Raw genomic sequence first — 23,544 nt, forward strand, 5'->3', positions numbered from 1 at the left:
TTGTAATAGCCAGTGAGTTTTCAAGGGGAAAGCAAGTGTAGTACAAAATATTCCCAGATTGTGATGAACGGAGAAGTCATGCTCCTGGAGTAAACCCTGGGCTGGTAGGTAGCTCTTACCATGCCTTGCTGTTCCCATCACCTCCCCAATGCCAACTATTAAAATGTGTATGAAGAAGCTCAAACTGATGCATCTCATGGCAGCCTTCCAATACCTGAAGGGGCCAGCAAGAAATCTGGAGAGGGACATTTTACAAGGGCATATAAAGGACAAAGGTTAATAGCTTTAAACTGAAGAGGGGAGATTTAGATTAGACATCGGGAAGAAGTTCTTCCCTGTGAGGGTGGTATGGCCCTGGCAAAGGTTGACCTGAGAAGTGGTTCTGTGGCTGCCCCATCCCTGGCAGCGTTCAAGGCCATGTTGGACTGGGCTTGGAGCAACCTGGTCTAGTTGCAGGTGTCCCTATCCCTGCCCATGGCAGGTGGCTGGAACTGGATGACCTTTAAGGTCCTTTCCAGGCCAAACCAGTATGGGATTCTATGAACTTTTCCAAATGTTACAACTGCACACTAGCAATTTCTTTGTTTACTGATGAGATACTATGCAATACTGAGAAGGGACAATGCTCACTCCTGTCGGAGCATAAAAGAACAAGACTTTTTGAACCACCCTCCCCTAAGCCCTGTCACAGACTTCCCTTCATAAAGGTACCACCTCACCATCCTTCAAAGAGGAACACCCCCATCTATGCACACCTTGTTCCCAGTGCCATCATCTCTTATCCCTCAAAGAAAAGGTTAAGAAAATCCAGAATAACTGCAAAATTCCTTTCCTACTTACTAATGCTAAAAATAATAGATATATAAATACAGACTTAATACTTTAAAGTAACTATGTGCCTTATCCATGCCCCAGAACTGCCACTGCTGTAAAAACTACCCTGGGGCCAGCTGGATAACAGTTTCTCAAGGTCTTGATTTTTTACCTTCGCATTTTTCTTATGTGTATAAGTCATTAAATAGCAAGGCTGCCTAAGTCTGGCAGAAGACAAGACAAATGTATACTCTATCCTGCTATAAGTATGATGCTATTATCTTACATTATAGGTTGATACATTTAAATAGTAGCAAATTTTATTAAACAAGGCACATACAGTGCTATTTTTCACATTATGCCATATACCTGAATTTCGTAAATTTCCATCCTCTAAAAATCCATCCACTTTAAATTAATGTATTCTAACAAGTCCTTTTTCATTCCTGCCAGTCAAACACCAACTTATTTAGGGGAAAGAAAAAGAAAATATATTTCTCTGCAGTCCTTATGAGAGAAAGCCCTGAATAAAAGCTCTTTATTTCTTAAATTATTACTCTGGAATAACAGGGGATTGATCCTCAGCAAACCTAGACTCAGCATCATCCGGTGACTTCAAAACTGCTTTTTGCATTTTAGAGGCATAACTATCCTCTTACTGAGCTGCTTGTTTCCAGGAGAAACCCTTTTCAGGTCACTGCATTTGCAGAATATAAAAAATATTCAGTTTTGGTAGAGATGTTTGATTTGTCTTACACTATTTACACATCTTGTACTTTATTTTCTTAAATGAACATTCCAGTATAAGTGTACAAATTTTAGAAAGGACTCTAGAATCTCAGATTTGAAAGTGACACTTGTCATAAAAATTATTCCCTAGAAATAGAAGAAAACCCTAACAAAAAAAATATTTTCCATTTTTTAACTTTTTCTGTCATTTACATTATCTTGATAACTTTTACATACTTGAAAACCATTTACCTCCTCATCTAAGAAATATCTTTAAACATAGCATGTCCATCAAGCAGATCACCAGAAGGCATGCACCAAGAAACCCTCTGACACACAGAGGTTAATGAGTGTGTCACAGCTCACAGAACCTGTTCAGAAACAACATTTAACCGTTACCTGCTCTACTCAAGTGACCAGAAATACTCTCTTCGCTTCTAGACTTCAAGCCTTACTTGAAAAGCTTCTATTGAGCTCAATAAAACAATGAATTCTTTCAAACTAGCTGAAATATCCTTCCAAACGTTGCCAAGTACTCCTTGCTTTCCCATATATCACTCCCATATGATACACCTATATCTATATTAGTACCATTTGGGGTTAGAACTAACAAAGCAGACACAAACCTTCATATTTCCCTCACATTCCTCCATTTCTCACTTGCATTTGTCTACCAAATTAACTCAATTTCCTACTACATGCACTTTTCCTAGACAACACTAATTCTGAAACAACCACAATGAAAGAGTAGTGGACTGCTGTAAGTGGAAAGGAACTCACAATGGAGGACTGCCCCAACACCACTTTAAAGGAAGCACAGAGTCTTTGTAGTACAAATACTGTGTTATTTGCTTCCCCCTGTAAAGTACTAGCAAGCAAAAATACAATCAGCAGCAGGGAAAGCAACTCAGTACAGTGCATAATTGGAACTTGCTCATACCACCAACAGTGCTCAAAATAATTGCCTCTCTTTCACAGTACCAGCAGCAAACTTAACTAAAAGCTTCACATCTCGCATTCGGAGTCAGCCTGTCCGGAGCCTGTCAGGGAGTGTGTTGTCAGGATAATGTGCACACTCTCTACAAACAAAGTTTTCCTTTTCTTATTAGGAAGGAAAAGAACACTTAAAGGCCGCAGAGTAAAGCATAATGCTTTTACTCTAGTAGCACTGTTATGCAATCCTGGTTTTGAAATCCCTGTTTGGTACCTACACTGGGATCTACAGGCTTGTTGTAGTTGCACTTAAGTCCATAAGTAATTAACGCATAAGTGCTGTTTCAGGTGAGACAATTCATTGTCCTTTACCAGATGGCTCACCAACATTAACCTGAAGAATTGTTCACAGACTGCCCTTTAACACACATCAGGGGTTCTGTCACCTCTAAAACACAACTTCCTACCCCAAAACTTCACCACAGCCTTAGCTGAAGGGCCCTGGTTAGCACAGAGGTTGACTGTGTGTTGCAGGAGTGGAGTCTAAGGAAAATCTCAAAAATCAAAAAAGACAAAAAAAAAAAAAAAAACCAACCAACCAACCAAACCAAAAACCACCAAACACTACAGCTTCCCATTCAGCCTATTCACAATCCAAAAATAAAATAAAGAACAAATTAATTACAAATAATAAAAACCACCAGAAAGCACAAACCACCACCTGGAGCTGGGTTAACTGCAATTCCAAGGAAGGAGACTAAGCCAGTCCTGAAGATTTCATAGGGCTTCCTACAAGCAAATACACACCCTCTGACAACATCACATGGTGAGGGAATTGTGTAGGGATCTCACTCCTTTGCTTCTACATTTATCCCTCAGCGTGAAAAGGAAAATCATGCTAAGGCTTCTTACAAACGAATCAGACTCTGGGCATTTTGTCACTACCCTACAAATAAGACAGACAATAGAAAATGTATAAGGCTTAAGTGACATCCCTGAAGCTATATCCATAAGTCCATTGCAGATATGGCTACTGGCAGAAGGAGGGGGAAAAAAAGGCTCTACCATGAAAATGCAGAGTAGCTGCAAAAAGAATAAATCCTTTCATGTTGGTCTTGGCACAGAATGAAATGGGCAATTGACAAAGAAGCTCAGGTACCTACTTTTGCAGTCATTTTTGCCAGGAGTTCTTGCAAATCCATTATTCCTTGTACCAGACTTAAGAAATCGCTGCAGGTTGGGCACGCTCAATAGAGTAAGAGTAAAAGGAAATGGAAAGGAAGAGAAGGAAAAACACAATAACCCATAAATAACCAATAGTAAATCAGACTTATCTGAACATAAAATGCAATCTGTTTACACAGAATATTTGCCTTCTGGAAGCCAGCACATGCAAAAATGACAAGCCTGAAACTATTCTTTTTAAAACAAAGACGGAATTTGTATGGAAAATCTGAAATAGAATAAAGAAATTGCTACTTACTGCGATTCAGATTGGGACACTGCATTATATAGCCATTAGGTATAAAGATGACTTTCACATCTTGAATAACACCCTTTGTAAAAGAAGAGAAAACTGGTAATACAGATTACAAGCATTCACCACCTAGATCTGTACAAGCTGTTGCACAAGTCATTTCTTAAATGGAAACAAAGAAACCTGATCAACTCATTCTTCTCATGAGGAAAATAACTGAAGATGGACAAAATATAACAACTCCTTCCATTTTCCTGTGTGCTTGGATATTAATTTTCATAAAACACAGAAGTAATACTGCTTTGTCTTTTGCAATCACCAAATATAAGCTGCTTAAATGTCTTAAAATGGGGTGAGACTGATGAGAAAGCAGGGAAATAATATGCATTATTCGAGCCTATGGCACACTTCTCCAAAAGAAAAGAGGAAAACACAGCAATACTCCTGAACCATTTAGGGAAATAAGACTGTGAAAACAAATATTGTGAAAAGATAAAGATATAGTGCAAGGGGTAAGTAAGAGTCTGCACTTGAGATGTTTTGTTCGGTTTAGCCTACTAGCTTTGTAGCTCAACAGGCAGCTCATGTAACCATGCCATCAGTTAGAATTAAATCCTTCCTCTAACCCAGGCAGATGGAAAGATGCCCTACACATGGCTAGCAGAAATCAGGCCTCCAAGGTCAAAGCCAGCTACTGCAGGTTGTATGAAGCCTGAAACTGAACCAGGCAGGAGAGGAGGGGGGAATCAAGAGAATCAACCAGGTTGGAAAAGTCCAGCCGTTTCCCCAGCACTGCCAAGGCCACCACTAAACCACATCACTAAGGGCCTTGTCGACAGGATAATGACCCCGCCACTGCCCTGGGCAGCCTGTTCCAACATCTGACCACCCTCTCTGTGAAGGAATTGTTCCTAATATCCAGTTTAAACCTCCCCTTGCGCAGCTTGAGGCCATTTCCTCTTGTCCTACTTGTTATTTGGGAAAAGAGACCAACCCCCACCTCACTACAACCTCATTTCAGGTAGTTGTACAGAGCAATAGGTTACCCCTGAGCCTTCTCTTCTCCAGACTAAACCCCTCTAGGTCCCTCAGCCATTCCTCATCACACTTGTGCTCCAGGCCCTTCACCAGCTCCATTGCCCTTTTCTGGACCTGCTCCGGCACCTCAATGTCTCTCTTGTAGTGCAGGCCCCAGAACTGAACACAGGATTCAAGGTGCCCAGTGCAGGGGGACAATCACTGGTCCCGCTGGCCACACTATTGCTGCTACAGAATGCTGTTCACTTCTTGGCTGCCTGGCACAAGCTGAATCACATTCAGCTCCATCAATCAGCACCACCAGGTCTCTTTTCAATGAGCAGCTTTCAAGGAAGGACCAGAAGGCTCAATACAGCTGCATCCTCTTTTGTCCCTGACTTGCAAGGATATTCCTGATGAAAGCAGCAGACACCAAGGGTTGCCCAGTGTCCCTACATACCTGGGTCCTGAAGAACCCTTGTCCTTCAAAATAGCATTGAAAACACTGAGGCTTGTGTTTGCTCTGTTCAGTACAAAGCTCTTGCTCCACCTCTGACTGTGCAACAGACTTAATCCACATGATCCAGTAGCTTTAATAATGTCATGGTCACTAAGGGAGAGGAGCAAGCGAAAACAAGGGACTTCCAGTGCCGCTACTTGCACTCACCCTGACTGTTAATCAGATGCTGTGACACAGCTCTATCTCTTCCCAGACACAGAAGAATTTCATTAATTTGAAAGGAAATTCATCATCGTGGCAGTTACTAAATTAGTGCTTTGTAAGAGTAACTTCTAGTTTTCAGTTAAATTGCAATAGAGTGAATTTTGCACACTGAGGACATAGTCATTTGCTCAAAACTCCATCCAGAAATAAAATACAGGCTCATACAGCCCTTGAAGCCTGGCAAGTACAGTAAGATTCAACACTGGCACGCTTACTTGCTAAAGGAGCAGAAGGTAATCAGCAAGCACTCTTTCCTGCTTACAGTTTCATGATAAAGTACTATCTCAAAATATTAACAGACATAATCAGATCACATTGTCTTTCTTGCAGAAGTATATACATTTATTAACCTTTTCATCTACAAGAATAATTAAACCATTGTAATAATGAGAAGTAATACTGTCAGTGGCAATAGGACATCCTGAAAGCCATTTCTCATCCTTTCTGCCATCAGTCATAACCTAGAAATTCAAAGGTGAGACATACAAATACAGTTCCATGGTAAAGCCTCTCAAGTGAAAAGCTCAACCGAGAGTAAATGAGATGACAAAGTTCACCAGACCATATCACTCAGCTACAAGACATCATCCAGAAATAAATGTTTTCCTCAGCCTGATTTTTAACAGAGCCTGTTGATCCTCAAATATGTTTCTTGCCTTTGAGCCTCACCACTCAACTGTCTTTTAGACAGATTTGCATTTAAATACCACCTGAAGAGGAAACACAACTGTTTTTTGTGCCTTAATTTCCGGCTACATGAAAGCATGTTACCATGGAAAAATATATGAACTTCAATTCACAACACAGATGCCTTCAAAGTCTATAAACCCTCTGAAACAGAATTAATACAATCAAATATAGAAGTGAACCTTCAAAGAGCACAAATTCTGCTGATGCATTTTTCTAATAGCAAGACTTCATTATAAGCAAACACTTACTACAGTTGTAATTATCATAACACATATGAACAAACTTGAACAGTTCTTCCTTCAGCACTAAGTCTGGATGCTGAGAGCTGTCTACGATCACAGCCAGGAGAATTAGGCATCCAAATTTCCCCGGAGGAAGCCCAGGGCCCTGGTTCACTTTGGCACAGGGTGGAGTTCTGCAGTCCACATTCTATGAAGGATTCAAATCCATCAGGATTTGGCCTTGACAGGGAGATGTCAGTGGTCAAAATCTTCCACTTTTTTCCCTTCCTGAGCAGACATCACCTTTATGTTATCATTAAAATATTTGGCCAATTACAACCAAAGCTGCAGCTCAGCATCAGGACTCAATAGCTTGAAGAGCCTTCATCTGTGCAGGCAGATTACCAGCTACAAGATTAAATTCAGGCCTGCAGCACTAAATATCAAGCCCATCCCATGAGGATGTAATACAAAATCCTTGTTTATTGCACTTCTCATGTCTCTGTAACAGACTCCTCCCACATCCTGTGGAAAGGCTCATATATTTCACGAGCCCTCCACTTCTGCATTTTCATTTCCTCCACTGGCTTTCATGCTCTTTAAAACCTACTTTTCCCACAGGCATAATGCTGCCACACCACTGTGCAAGCTGCATCAGCCAGGGCTGGTGAAAGGCTCTGTGTGGTGGCACCAGCAGATGTGCCCCAAACCCTGTCCCTAGGCAGTGCTACACCATCACCACCACATCAGCACTGGGCCCTCTGCACACAGCAGCCTCAACAGCTGCCCCTGGCACTGCACATATCTCACCTCAGTCTGTACAACCTTGAGAGCAAAATGACTATAGGGGCCCAAGTACACATATGATGCTGTGCAGTCAGAATATGAACGTACTTCTCCAGCACCTACTCTACAATCCCCAGCCACAGCAGCAGGATCAATAGAGCCAGCTCTAGCAGGTATGAAAAATCACTGTCTTTGGGCATGAATCACCTGGTCAGCAAGGCATGAATAAGCTCATTGCTAGAGCAGCTCTTGGCAGGGGTGGGGGAAGGCTCTCCCCAGGGATAACATGAATTCTGCAGATAAATCTCATCTGACAGCAGTTGGATCCATCTCAGAGTGAGGGCTCCCTGGATGTTTCCCGTCACTCTATTCCTCAGTCACACATACTTTGGTTTCCTAATCTGATTATAATGGTATTCTCTAGCCCTAAAACAAATCTTGGGTTTAGGCCACACAAAGAAGTCAGTGTGTATTTTTCAAAGGAATTAATTAAGGAGATTCCCTTCACAGCAAACAGACTGAAGCCTGCTCTGTGTTTGCTCCCACCACAGCTAAAACCATTCCATCTCGTCCAAACTCCTTAGTCATAGCAGGTAAGTTACAACTAGTAAGAGATGCTAGTTGTAAGGGGCAAGACTTCAATCAATTCCCTTGGTTACAGCATGAAGCACTTCATCCCCAGCAAGGCCACAGGCAGAGCTGGGCTACTCGTGGAATAATCACTGCAAGGAAGGATGCAGAACAAAAGCATAAATAAGGAAAATGACAGCAAGCGGACATAGTGATTTATGAATATCACATCCACTCCTTCCTCTGCTGATATACTGAGGAATTATGATTTAAAACAGCAGTGACACTATGGCCCAAAATGTGCTTTAAATCCATTTGTTTATGGAGAGACGCAACAATTAATTAACTGAAGAAAATCTTTAGAACAGCAAAGATAACCTTCAAGAGCAGTATCCAGTGCTTTTTGTTACATACATTGTCATGGCTCCAACACACAGACAAAAACGCTAATTCTTCTTTAACACCCTTATTTCCCTGCAGATTTCTGTTTACATTAAGGAAAACAGATCTAGGGTTTTATATGCTAAACCAGTGAAACAAACTGCCCTAAGAAAGAAAGAGGGGTCCTGCTGAGCATGTAAATATATGGCAAGACATATGAATTCTTGACAAACTGGCAAAATCCCCAGTTTTTGCATGGAGTAACATGATAAAAAAACAACCGCAGTAAGATTTCTGAAACTCTTCAGCAGGACTAAAAAAATACAACCAATTATATTTCTACCCTGAAAAAGCTGAAGTCAGTAGAATATTCAAGCATGCAGAAAGCAAAGTAAGGCATTTGTTGGCTTTCATTATGATCAATAAAAATTGCCAGCTCATTAGCATATCATTAGCTACCCTGCTGCTTCCAAAGTGTTAACACATATAAATATTAATTTACAAGCATAGACTATCCCAGAGTTGTGAGGCTCTGACTGCAGAAAGTAAGAATTTAAGATGGGTGAATCCAGTAGAACTTCTTTTTTTTTCCCTATGGAGCTATAAACAGATGTTTGCCATCTGTGGGATTATGGGGAGCAGCTGAGGTAAAAAAACAACAGCTGTAGAATAAAATAATACTATGGATTTCACTCACAGTGACAGCTTAGTTGCTGGAGGATGGAATGGGCTCCAGGTTCAGAGCAGCTCTCAGACCCTCAAAGAGGCTAAAGGTTACCTTCGACCTCGGTTTCACCATTAAAACTGTTACTTGCTGTGTTATAAACAACTTCAGCAGAAAATAACTCTCCCTACTGTTGAAATCTGGGGGCTTCAAGGAGAGCTCCTCAGACAAACAGCAACTTGGAAAATTGCCTCATGAACTGACAGCTCCAAAGGGAAACAGAGTGGGTGGTAAATCACCCTGGCAACAAATCCACGCCAGCACCAAGGCTGGGCAGATCGGCCATCACTGCACTACGGACTCTCACTGAGCAATGCTGGCACCGTGGCTTGGTACCCAAAATGCGAAGAAACATCAGAAACTTTTCTATAGCTTGGTCACAAATTAAAAGAATTAATTTTCAGGTGAAGGGGGTGTGTTACGTTGGTGGATTTTGTTGGTTCATTGGTTCAGCAATTCAGCCTCCACCAGGAAAGCATGGATTGACTGAAAGAAAATTTACAAGACAGAGCTTTTCAAGATGGAGTTAATTTTTCTGTCCTTTGCATTTTGGAAATATATTGCCATTACCCGAATCCTCCTTTTCGTCTGAAAAGTTCCTCATGCCCATACTGCCCTACTCAATAATGATTTGGGGAGCCTTGTAGATGGAAAAAGACAGGCCCTTCTAGCAGGTAAGAGCAGCCCAAGTCCCATCAGCCAGCCTGACAGCCAAGGCTGTCTGGAAGCAAGGGAAGTTCCCAAGAACAAAGAAGCTCATGAACAAAACTCAGTAAACCTGCTATTCACTCTCCATCGAGAAACACAATGACACACTTAGCCCAGAAAAACAAAACAAAAGGAAGGAATGTACTCCAGGAACAGAAAAATCTACTGCTTTGCAGCAAGGCAAATGCACTGAATACAATAGCTGGCATCTGCCAAAGCTGGAAGGCGTGCAGGCCAGAAGACCTCTGTTCTAGAAGTCAATACTGACAGGAGCAAACAAGCAAAGAGTCATCTGAGGCAAAGAGCAGAAGGGTCAGGGTACTCTGCCTGTGAAACCAAGAAGAAAATGCCCTCCAAAAGTGATTAAATCCACCACTCTCTTGGCAACAGAGCACAGCAAAGCTGTTGTTTCCTGAAGGTTTAAAGATGAAAGCCAAGAATAGACTCTGGATCTGCCTGGGCAGTCTTGTTCTGTCCCAAGGAGTGGCAACACAGAGCACAACAGGGAGGTGAAACCTCCAGGACGGAAACCAAATAAAACCCCCAAATACTGGGCGCCGCATCAGTGACTATGACATTCCCTCCCTTCTCTTCAAGTGCTGGACCTGTCTCAAATCCCAAGTTCACAGTTTCTACTAAAATTCATACAAATCATATTTCAGGAGCCTAAGACAACTAAACAGAAACATCCTGTGGACTATTTATTAATTCCTTCTTTGTGTGCCGTATTCTATCTGCTTACCTTAAAGAAACCATGCTTCCTGTTTCTCTGTCCAAGCCATATACTGCTTTCTGGTGCCAAATTCATTTCTGGGGGATCAATGATACGTTCATAAATCCTGTAGAGGAAACACACTGCCATTACTCCAATCCTCTTTTTCCTCTGAAGAGTTCCTAATCACAATCAGTTAACAGTAAAAGATGGAAAGTAGTAGCAAAACAGAAAAATGTTGTGTTTTTTTGTTTTTTTAACATTTTTATCACTGACAGTTATGAAGGTATACTGCAACTTAAAAAGCAAAAAGGAAAAAAAAACATTAAACCTATCCATTCTGTAAAAAAGGTGCAGTCACCTTTTTAAGGTCCAACCAGAGAAACAACCCTTTGGGATTTTCAGACTTTAGGATTTGGAATAAACTTCACAAGGAACCTTTATTCCACCTCTCCTCCCATGCCTTTTTCTCTCTACATTTACACCCAGACCTTTTGTTTTATGCACCTCTCCTGTTTGCTGCTATTACTGCATTCACCCAGCCTGGGTGCTCTAGTGTATTGCCACTACAGCACATCCAGCTTGCCCACATCACCAGCGCAGGTCTGCTACAGAATGAAACCTCTGAAGTCAAGAGCCACAGACAGGCTGCAAGGGCTGGAGCAGCTCTGCTCTGGAGACAGGCTGAGAGAGCTGGGCTTGTTCAGCATGGAGAAGAGAAGGCTCTTTAAGGGGAGACCTTAGAGCAGCTTCCAGTGCCTAAAGGGGCTACAAGAAACCTGGAGAGGAACATTTGACAAGGGCCTGTAGGGATAGGAACAAGGGGGAACGGCTTTAACCTGCCAGAGGGCAGACTGAGATGAGATCTTGGGCAGAAGTTCTTCCCTGTGAGGGTGCTGAGGCGCTAGCACAGGGTGCCCAGAGAAGCTGTGGCTGCCCCATCCCTGGCAGTGTTCAAGGCCAGGTTGGACGGGGCTTGGAGCAACCTGGTCTAGTGAATGTGTCCCTGCCCACAACAGGGGGTTCCAAACCATTCTGTGATTCTGTATGTGTTTGGTAATTAGCAATACAGGGGCATTTTCCTGGTTATTCCTCAAGGAACTGGCAACAACAGCAATAAGAAATAACAATGACAAGTAACATGAGGTCCATAAGCAAACTTTGTGTATTGCATAAACTTGCAGATGAATGCAGTAATCTACACACCAAGTTTCTAAACCAAATTAATAAAAAACTGCTGTAACAGCATTTTTAAATTCACAAATAGAAGTATCTGGAGTTTTGAAAAAGTTTGCTTGGATTTTTTGTTTGTTTATTTTTAGGAAAACTGTAATAAAAGTTTCCATAACACCTTTTTCAGGAACTCAGACCACTACAACAGAGGTATAGAATCATAGAACAGTTAGGGTTGGAAAGGACCTCAAGATCATCTAGTTCCAACCCCCTGCCATGGGCAGGGACACCTCACACTAAACCATCCCACACAAGGCTCTGTCCAACCTGGCCTTGAACACCGCCAGGGATGGAGCATTCATAACTTCCTTGGGCAACCTATTCCAGTGCCTCACCACCCTAACAGGAAAGAATTTCTTCCTTATAGCCAATCTAAACTTCCCCTGTTTAAGTTTTAACCCATTACCCCTTGTCCTGTCACTATTAGAATATCAAAACTTCCAAACTAAAGTTACTTCCCCTGAATTTTCATTTTGCCACGTCACACCAGTGGGAACCATGAACTTACTGCTTCAGAACAAAAGCAGAATGCTTAGTAGGGACTACTGAAATACATTTCCACTGCTATCCAGCTCACAAGGAACATGCATTGCTGTGCAGTCACACCAGCAGGACAGCCAATGGAAAAGACTGGGAATGTGTCAAGACCTGCAGCTTAGAGGGGTGAAATTATCTGTACATTTAAAACAGGTGAAATTACTTTTCTTCTTTCTTTAAAGCTGTGGCTTTAAAACAAACACAGAAAATGAACACTACATTAAAATATAACTCAACCAACATAACCCACTGTACAGTCATCTTCCCTTTTACACTCCAAGTGTTTCTAGCCCAAGCTCACCAAGTGTAATCACTGAATTCCATGTTCTAAATTGCCACATATATTGGGTTTGCATGGCAAGGTTTCGGTGAGGGGGAAACTACAGGGGTGGCTTCTGAAAGAAGCTGCCAGAAGATTCCCCAGTGAGCAATGGAGCCAGTGCCAGACAGCTCCAAGAGGGATCTGCAACTGTCCAAAGCCAAACCCATCAGCAACAGCGTGAGGAGGAAGAGCAGCAGAGCCATGTGATGAACTGACCATAACCCACATTCCCTGTCCCCCAGCACTGCTTGGAGGAAAGAAGCAAGGAATTTGGGAGTGAGGTTGAGCCCAGGACAAAGGGAGGGTCTGGGGAAGGTGTTTTAAAGTTTGGGTTTATTTCTCATTAGCCTACTCTGATTTGATTGGTAATAAATTAAACTGATTTCCTCAAGTTGAGTCTCTTTCGCCCATGGCAGTAACTGTTGAGTGATCTCTTCCTGTCCTTATCTCGACCCATGAGCCTTTCGTTCCATTTTCTCTCCCCTGTCCAGTTGAGGAGGAGGAGAGATAGTGGTGGTGTCCAGCCAGGGTCAAATACACCGCACCATGTTATTCTACAATTCATAACATTTGCAAAGGCCTAGAAAAACCTCCCAGTGTTCAAAAACTTCAAGAAAGCACTATAAAAGTTCAAAGGACAAAGTGTCAGATATTCCAGCCACTTCTGCTTATCCAGAAAAGAAGGAAACCATTTATCAAAACCAAATGGAAGTAATGTAAAAAGCTGGAAGCAAACTTACTATTTCCTTTAAAAAAAAATAATAAAAAAAAAAAATTCCACAACAGAAAACTCAAGAACAAAACAGTTACATGAGAATTCCAGCTTCAGAGTAAGTACAGGAGTCCAAAGGTGTCTTCTAGTACTCATGATCTTATTGCTTAAGTTAATTATAATCATCATCAGCCATAGTTCATCACATTTCATCAACACGATACATTCAAAGCTATGGGAAATTTCTGCCTCTGCTAGTTCATCACTTCTTACCATGTCTAAAATTACCATGCTGAACTGCTTTACCTGTTCACACAACAAAACAAGACTACATTCTTTAAAACCATGCTTTGAGAATTAGAGGAATTTTGCATGCACCATCTCTATTAATATTGTAAACCTGAAATAGACCCTCACAGCCATACCTCATGCAGAATTGAAGATCCACTCAAATGCAAAATTGCTGCAAAATGCTGAATGAGGAACAAAGAACTGACATTTTTCACGAGAAAACCACTCACGGAATTGCACTCTCATGCTAGGAATTTCTCTGTGGATGTATATCACATCTTTAGTCATGACTTAGGTTAATAATGTTCTCACCAGAAAATTTCTCATCTCTTAAAAAGACTCGTCAGCATTCCATGAACTCTATTTCTGCTAACAGCTAAAATCCCAATGCTGACCAGCTTCGACAACATGACTTATTGAGGAATATTTGTTTGTTATTCACCTGGCCTCATTACAGTTTATAAAGGAACTCTACAATATCTGTCTGCAATTACGTAGTAAGAAACCCAGATCCTAACTGACAATACTATATGGCAGCTCAACAACAACAAGGAAGGAAAACACATAAGAGACAAGCCAAAGTGGTTTATCCTGCCCTTTCTGAGGATTTAACAGAGACTTTCAAGCTATATGAAAAATGCTGTAGCAATCTTCCTCCCAGATTCTCTGCAGACAGTGCCATTCATAACACACGAGTTCCCCATATTCCTCTACTGTTCTACTCTAATTCCTTTTCTGAAGCAGGGATTTATGTTAAATTCAGGGATTAATTAAAGGTTGGTTTGTGCCTTATTCTGTATGTGTCTAAGAGACTGGTTGGTCTTCTTCTCCATAGATCTGCCCATGGAGTAACAGGCTTAGGATTCAAGAGAAGGCATGAGATGTATATCAATCCTCGCTTGTTTCCCATGGGAAAAACATGTTTTAGTTGACACTATTTGGTTAGTGAACAACGGGAGCTTACTTTATTACTTTATACTGTTAAACATCAGCAGAAAAGCCCCAGCAGGTATACACAACAGCTTATCTCTATACTCTTGGGAAATGAACGGGTCAAAAAGCACATGTGAATTTGTAACAGCCAAAAAGGAAAGAAAAAAGAATCACAAGGAACATGGTTCACCGTGTACCACTTCTCTAATGCAGTAAAAATAAATAAATAAATACATAAACAAACACAAACCAGATCCCTGCATCTCCTGACAAAATGGGAGAGTGATACAAAAAATCCAAGGGACTTTTCCAGCAAGACTGGAGCTGCCACACAATGGGAAAACAGCTACACAAAATAAAACTGGAACTACATGGAAGAAGCTTCTGAACTAATCTGAGCAAAGAGACATGACAGCATTACTAACTCACAATTAGAGACTGAGAGTTAAGAAATTTTTATATTTAATAAATTTGAAATATAATTTAATATGTAACAAAGATGAAAACAAGCATTTTCAAGTATCAATGAGCAGAGTTTCACCACGACAGGCATTGCCTGCTGGTGGCCAGCAGAGATGACTGGTGTGCAGCTGGAGTAAAGCAGGAACTGGCCACAGCTCCTGGCCACAGGTTCATGTCTGAACTCACAAGAACATCAGAAACCCTGCAGCACTCCTACTGCAGGTTTCTGAGTAGGAGAGACTTCACACATACTGAAGACACCACATTCATACAACACAGTTAAGGTGGCACTTGCTACCTCAGTAGTTGAGAACAGGTTTCACCCAGACATCAGGGTTACCCACAGATGTGAGCCACATACAAGGCTACCAAATATTACTGATCACTGAGGTGACTATTCAGGGGTTTCCCTCACCCAGAAAAACACACAAAGTACAAACATTTTATAATATATCTCAAAGGGTAATGAGAAAAGCTTCTACTTACAGGTGAAAATCTCTTACAACTATTGCTTGTGAAGTGATAAAAAAAAAAAAACTTGTTCTGCTCCCCTTCCTCTACCGGTTTTCTTTTGTAAGAAGAGTTGGTTTTCAGGCTGAAAAACTACTGTTGCTGAGCAGATACAAAAGGATCCTTCTTTTTTAACAGCTACATTAAGCTCCCACATCATTCTCACTCCTTTGCTTGATTTTTCTGGCCTGAGGTGTGTCACTTTATATGGCTTGATTCATGCTTGGCCAATACTTTGTATTTGCCATATAAATAGTTAAATTACATCTACTATACTTTCAGGTTATGAACTGCTGGTCTAGAGCTCCTTGGAGACGAGTTTCCAACACATTTGGCTTTGGTACCCACACAGGGAAATGCCCAGTACACTTCACAAGAACAGGAATGCTTAGAAAGAGGGCTCCAGGGAACTGCAGTCTCTAAAATCACTGCAGACTGAACAGCCCCTCCAGCATGAGAAGGCCCAGGGCTCCAGGTTAATGGAAGCTCTACTCCAAGCTTCAGACTTTCAGATTTATGTTTACTGCATGCACTTTCCAAGAGAAAGCTTGATTCGCCCCTACTTTATGCCAACGTATTTCAAAGAAGTTAAACCATAAACCTGGAGTTATACAGCCGTGAACCTTCTTTCTTGAACTGTTCATGCTCAGAATACATTCACTAACCACCCTTCCATTTAGCTACATGTAGGAAGAAAAATACCTGTTAATTGACACAGACCCATGATCCTTGTGCTTTGTATCTGCACCTTATCTACACACTTGGATTTATTAAGCATTTTTAAGCAAACCTCAGAAACACTTTTTTCAAGGATGCATTCCAAACAGGCATCTGTGGCATAATGTACACAATGTACAGAAACAGAAAATCTATAGAATGATCAGTGGACTCCTGAAAGGAAGCCCAGCTAAAGCATCTGCATGAAAATACACATGCACGCACGTTTCTCTGCAAAGGAGAAGAACCTCTCTAGAAATCAAGCTCTGCTGGACAAGGAGACAGTTTCCTTCCATACATTCAATCCAAAATTATTTTGATCATCTTTATAATGTTCTGGTAAAATGGAGAAATATCCTCATTTTAAATGTGTGCAAACTGAAGCACAGAAAGACAAACTGATTAATCAAGATGCTAAGACAGTCACGAAGGGACAGTGCTCACGATCTAAGACATCAGACTGGGCACAACTGAGGCTTAACTGCCTCAGGCATTGGGCCACATGCCCTCTGGAAAAAAAAGTGACCTGAAATTGTCTCTTGCAGTGAAGATTTCTTATACACAACTTGAACAAGCCAAAGTTGACACTTATTTCCACTTTTGTGGAGGTGCAGCTCTACTTCATACAAACACATTTGCCATGCCAGAAGCATTTTGGAAAGAGCTGAAATACTTAGCAGAACATGAAAATAAACTTTGTGCCTGATCGCATTAGAATACATTAGCCAACATGGAGTGACAAGGAGAAGTAACTACCTAAAAATCCGAAAAATAGACTACAACAGTTAGTACAAAGCAACACACCAAATCACGACATTTCAAAATCTTTAGGTCTAAAATACGACTAGATCACTAAAATCTGCCTTCTTAAATGGGCTAGACAGGAATCAGAGAGATTTATTTCATTAATAGCATAATTAAGAAATAAATAGCTGCAGTCTAAATATTCATGTGGCTAAGGCATGGCACGAACCTCATTTCTCAGTCCCTGGTCTCTATTAACCCAAGAACAAGCTTTATTTGTTCCTGATCAGGCCGGCACTCATCCCACTGAAGCTATAAATTTCCACATAGCCACAAGGTGTTGAATTCATCGCACCCAATTTTAGATGTCTCCAAAGTTGACACCTACAGTGGAGCTGATCCTCTAGACTCACTTTTTTCATGAAGAGACATCAGGGTTTCTGGGGTGTGATTCATCTTCCAGTAAATGAATCACTCCCTGAAGGTCCCGCAACGACTGCACAGGAGCCCTTACTAACACCAGGGTGAATCATCAAAACACGTTTTTGCAGTTCAAAACCTGATCCTCAAAACTGACATTCTCTTGCAACCATTCAATCCATCTGGATCCTCAGATCCTTTAAAAAAACTGAAGGGTGTGGAAAAGTCACACAAAATAACATGCTGTTCTCAGCAATGTCTTCCAAACAGCACTCAACTTCTGTAATGGAATGTCAGAGGAAAGAGGAAGGTTCCCCCATATTTTGCATCAGTTTTTCTCTGTTTAACATCCTTGCTGGTGACATGGACAGTTGGATTGAGCACCCTCACCAAGCTGTGTGGTATGGTCGACACACTGGAGGGAAGAGGTGTTCAAGGCGAGGTTGGATGGGAGTCAGAGCAATCTGGTCTAGTTGAAGGTGTCCCTGCCCGTGGCCGGGAGTTGGAACTGGATGAGCTTTACGATCCTTTCCAACCTAAACCAGTCTGTGATTCTATGAAACAGTAAATGTCAGGCCTCCTAATACAGTCTATTATACAAAAATCACCAGCTGCTTCAAAAACGTTGTCCAACATGTTTTCTCAATCCCAACTGCTTAAAGAAACTGATGATTAGATAGTCTCTCACTTTAAGACAGGACATTAGCATTTGTCTTTATGTCTATCCTTCCAAAGGGATTAAAAACTGATTTTAAAAAGAAGTAAGATATCTTTATGTATTTCTCTTTCAATCAATTTTCGCTCTGTTTCCCAATGAAAATGTGTCAATACCAATGTGATGGGATTTTCTTGATAGTGTTTACAGATAGAATGCATTATTTGACACACAATCACGTCTGGAGCAACTTGAACTGAATTATTCATTCAGTTTCCAGTGTTCTGTTTCAGAAAAATCATCTTCCTGAGGGAAAGTTTGATTTTTCGTTCCATCTCCTCTGTCCTAGTCTAGGACTTCACAATCACACAACAGAGGAAAACAATTTAGATTAAAATCTCAGGGTTTGAGGGACACCTTTGGTTATTAAATTTTGAATACGTAACAATAACTGCCAAGTATTTAATCAAAAGTTATTGTTCAGCCCCAGGTGTCCAGTAATAGTATATGTTGGGTAAAAGACTCACAAGGGCATGATCAGGTTCTAAGCTCTTTTCAAACTCTGTCACCCAAATGATTTCATTGATTTTCCTGTATAATCACAGAGGTAAGGTTAATGTGATCTACTTTTCCGTTTTATTATTCCAACTACAAACTATATTTAAAAATAAAAATGTATCTAAATAAAACTCTGTCAGCCATCTCTTGTTCTTTCATTCAAGAGACAGGCAAATCAACTTTCAAGAACTCTAACCAATAGGAAGAAATGAAACAAATGCAAGTAAAGAGGTGAATGTTTCGCTGAATTTTAGCAGTATTTCTTGGGCAGGAAACTAAACCAAATCATTGTTATTGATTCAAGTAAAGGACTGGACCCACTAAATGACATGGCATTGGCCACATGAAATTCAGAAATGCATCTTTTGCAGAGTACTACCCCTGTATGGCATCTTTCATCTGGAGACAGTGAAGTGAATTCAAACATATTTACAAACAACATCAATATTATTCACTTCATTTTGCAGATGACAAAACAGATACAACTGGTTTCTGATAACAGCCCTAAGAGTATCTAAGCCCCACACTAACAGCCCGTCTACGAGGCTGCAGTGTTTACCCATCCATGTAACAAACACTCCTGACAGTGCAAGAAACCCAGAAAACAGACTTCAGCCAGAAGTAGAAATTTGGCCATTTGCCTGGGATTTTCAAGAGTTGTAAGACAACAACTTATGACCAACTACAAGCTCAACTGGATCTTAAATGTACCCAGATCATTATCCAAGTGCCAGAGAATAAAACATGTAGCAGTAGGTTTATTTACGACGCACACAAGTATCCACTACAGACAGAGAGACAAACCCACATATGAATGACAACAACACTAAACCCACAGGATCACTAAAAGACACCCTTTAAACTCAGCAAGCTTTGAATCAGGTTTTAAGTAAGGACACTGAATAAAGCAAATTATTAACAAGAAAAATATAAGCACAGCACACTGATTTCTTACCACACCAAGCATCATACCAAAAGCCCATCTCAGATGAACCAAATGTTCAGAGCATATCCCAGATGCCAAAAAACAGTAAACCAATTAAACCAAGCAATTAAAAACAGATTCTAGAAATAAGAGAGGAAAATTAATTCGGTGGGTTCTTCCAAGATATAAAAAGAAGGAAAGCTCTTCTCCCACAAATTAAACAAGAAGCCCTTACAGTAGGATGGATATGAGATTAAAAAACTATATTAAAGTATCTATGAAACAACTAGTAAACAAGCCGATCTGACATTAGAAAGCAAGAGGGTAAAAATGTGCATCATGACAATAGCACAAAGCAGCGCTGGCAGTTCCGGTCTTGCATCAAAATTAACCCCAATATAAAATTCTACCAGAACAAAAAGGTTAAACTGTGGTTACATGGCTCATGTCATCTCCATTTTGTCATGGGAAGTGGGGAAATAACCAAGATTATTGCTGGTGTTTGTCATGAGATGCTTGCTGAGTGAGAACTGGCAGCACTGAAACTTGGCTTCTATTACATCTTCCAGCATCATGCAGGGATCTGGCGATCCCTGGCCCAACATCTGTAGCACGTGGGTCTTCCCAACTGGCCATTACAGCAGAACCTGAAGTACAGTAAGCTTACAGCTTAGAAACAGTCCTTCTTCACAAAAGATACGCAGCTTTCCTCTTTTCTGCCTCACACTGATCTCAGCCCCTGATCTTTAGCTAGCACGATAAGACAGGTGCTGCAAGAAGAAACAGGCTTTCGACTTCGACTCCTTTCTGCACTGCTACAAAAACCACAGTCAGAGGAAGCCATCCACAAGAAAGCTTTCCACTAAACAGTTTCTTTCCCCCCTGCAAACAAAATCATCTGCTGAGAAGTTAATTGCTTTATAGTGTATCTTGTCACAGGATCATCTCATCAAGAGGTTCGTGTCATCATTAAATGATTTCTGTATAATCATAAAATCATCTCATCCATATTCCAGATCCAATTTCCTTTCGTGACTGAAGGTAACTGCAGGCTCACAGCCTTTGCTTGTTCCTGCCCCGGTCCTGCCACAGCCCTCCCATGAGTGCTGCCTCGCACTGCGCAAGCCTCTCCCTGCAGCTGCTGCTCCTTCCCGTTAGCCACTGTCTCTGTGACCCCATAGAGAGCCGCCTCATTCCCATGTTCCTCAGTTCTTGCCACAGATTCCTAGGATAACCCACAGCTCCATTTCCTAGGGTATTTTTCAACTGCCCATTTTAGCCTTGGTGGTCTGAAAGACAACACTGCACTCTCACCATAATACGGAATTGGCCATGACAGAAGGTGTATGAAACATACAGCGAACATTGAACAAGCCACTATATTGACGCTAAAAACAAATTTTGATGAAACTGCCAGGCAGACAGAAAAGCACTCTGCAGGGTCAGCACTCTGGTTTGGAGCCCGTTTCTCACAGCCATCTGAGAGGAGGAGAAAGTGTGGCTCAGCTGAAGTCAAGGAGAGTTTCCACTGCAATGAGACTTCACTGGGGCCAGGACAGGGGTGCTGAATGGTACATCTTGCAGCTGAGTTTAAGCTAAGTGGTTGGCATGACACAAAAGGATTCAGTGAGGGCTGGGGAAGCCCTTCTAGTTGCATTAGTTGTCATGGGGCTAGTCATTTGCTTTCACTTTTCATTCCTGCTGAAGGGAACGCCACTAAAATTGCAGCCCAATTAAGTAATGCAGCTTCTGCTGATTCTTTGATTACTGACTGGTCTCAGATACGAAAACAATGTCTAGGACTGGAAATGGCATGTTACCTTACTCCTAATGCTGAGGATGTAACGATCATCTTTCACCCCACTGCTCCTTTGATGTGTCGTTACTTTGGTAATACAAATCACAGAAGTGTTCTTATGTTATTAAAATATTTAAACTAGAAGCAGTGGCTAATATCTCAAGTAGGGTTTTTTTTTTCCCTAAAATACAAAAACCACCACCAAAACCATGAGACACCCCACCCAGCTCACTCAGCGCTTACTGAATAGAAATGGAGTACTCCCTCAACTCCCAGCAACACCTCACCTTCTGAAGCATGAGGCTGGGCTGCCTTTGCCACTCTCTCTATCAGCACATTTGCAAAGTAGCTCTCATCCACAGCACAGAACCAGAAACTCAGTTGTGACCACACTCAGTACAGAGCTCACTTGTTCCTCCCTACATGCTGCAGGACCATTCAAATGTCCCGGAGGGTCTGGACAGAGCTCTTCCACAAGCAGGAAAGTCTGTAAACATGCCAAGTGGCTCTGCAGGACACATGAAGTGTGACAGGACACCTCCACTGCTGCAGTAAGATGCCTGCCAGAGCCATGGCAGCACCACCCATGGTGCTCCCGAGCCTGGACATCTTCTACCCCTGAGCGCCCTATATGCCCCAAACTCCCAACACCCCAGGAACAAACATGACTGCCCCTGGCACTACCATCTGCCCTTAAGAGTGTTGTCAGGCTACTCATCAAAGTGGTGCCATAATGAGGACTGTCATGTTTGCGCAGTAATACATGCAGTCATGCACCTCCACCCCTCCACCTCCCTGCAGTCAACTGGAAGGTTTTGACAAGGCTGGCTTCCAAAAAAGAACTACCTTTCACGAATTATTGCTGTTCTAAATCGTCACAGAAAATAAAGAGACTTCCCAAGTACTAAATGCCTTCATAAAGTTCTGGGCTGGTTTCACAGACTTGAGCAGTCTCCGTTGCCCTCTCATACCCCACATCACTCGGGACATTTCAGATAATTGGGAAAGACTCTGTTATTTGCTATTTGGAGGCTCAGATCTCAAGTCAGCTTCTGAATACTTCAGAGGGGTTCTAATCTGCTCTTTGGCAAAGGGACAGTGCATTTATAAAAGTATTTAGCTAAAATTACACTACCATTTCTCAATTCAGTTCCAGTATTACCCTATGTTCCAGTTCCAAGCTCCAGTTAGCTAACCACTTCAAACAGGAGAGTTCATTTCTGGGCTGGATCTCAGTTAATCTGCCTGGCTGCAGCAAGATAATTGTTTTATAATCCAAAAAGAACAAAACTCAAAACATTTGCTCTCTCTGGTGGGTTCTCGAATTCGTCCTTCTGCCTAACTGACCCCATCAGCGCTTCAGCAAATAAAAATAGAACGAAACAACAGATTTTCTCTGGAAAACATTCACAGAAACAAATAGCTGGATACATTTCAAACTATGCAGGCTAAATGTTCAGAGACTGCTCTCATAAGTAATCACCCCAATTTAAGGGTTTATTACTTTGACATTGAAAAAACCTGTAAGTCTACATATATATTGGGCCACTGTAAAATATACCTGAGAATGGGATAATACAGCTCTTCAAACACTTTAGGAAATGACTAAATCATTTGAGGCTTCCCAGTCTTCATTTCACATTATTTCCTCTGCCATTATCTATCCTCTCTCTCCAACACACCCATGGCACACAAACGCAATGAATGGGAGATGCCAGTGGTGAAGCAGAACATATTTTTCCTGCCCTGCTCAAGTCATCAACCTGTCTGTCTATGTTTTCAATTCCCCGGAAAGCCCCGCAAGTCCAGTGCTAAATCAGAGGAAAAGAAAAACCACTGTTAAGTCTATATCCAGCAGTAGTTAGGCTTTGCAGCTACCAAACTCTGTCCCACAGGTCCCTAAAACTCGGGCTGCCACAAGCTCCTGTTGAGGAGCCTTAACCCAAGCTCTGGAGGTTAACTTCTACTCTCCAGTAGCTGACGCCTGCAGGACCTGGATCAACTCCTGAAAGAAACCCAAAGCAGACACCCAGCTCCACAGTGAGCAGGAGTTACATGAGGCCTCTACATGAGGAGTGACATGTGCTGCAGCACAGCACCCAGGGACCTGCACAAGTGGTTGCTGCCTTCCAGGGGTAGTCAAAGGATGCAGGACAGGCAGGCAGAGATAAAGACTGCTCTCAGCTGTGTTCCGCAGTGCTTCTCCAGCACTTTTATAAATACTCATGGCCTTCTCCCAATC

At 41.7% G+C, this 23,544-nt stretch overlaps 1 protein-coding gene across 5 annotated transcripts in view; it reads right to left on the bottom strand.

Moving 5' to 3' along the window:
- Positions 1 to 23,544, bottom strand: part of NELL1 (neural EGFL like 1) — a 306,821-nt gene that overhangs the window by 235,114 nt on the left and 48,163 nt on the right. For all 5 annotated transcript variants that reach the window (XM_065683411.1, XM_065683408.1, XM_065683410.1 and 2 more), the window contains exons 5-7: positions 10,516 to 10,612; positions 3,959 to 4,031; positions 3,639 to 3,721 (exon numbers count right to left, since the gene is read on the bottom strand). In XM_065683411.1, coding sequence (XP_065539483.1) covers positions 3,639 to 3,721; positions 3,959 to 4,031; positions 10,516 to 10,612 — 253 coding nt within the window. The remainder of the gene's footprint in view (positions 1 to 3,638; positions 3,722 to 3,958; positions 4,032 to 10,515; positions 10,613 to 23,544) is intronic.

This window comes from Lathamus discolor, chromosome 6, assembly GCF_037157495.1.
Source record: "Lathamus discolor isolate bLatDis1 chromosome 6, bLatDis1.hap1, whole genome shotgun sequence".
In the NCBI taxonomy this organism is placed as follows: Eukaryota; Metazoa; Chordata; class Aves; order Psittaciformes; family Psittacidae; genus Lathamus; species Lathamus discolor.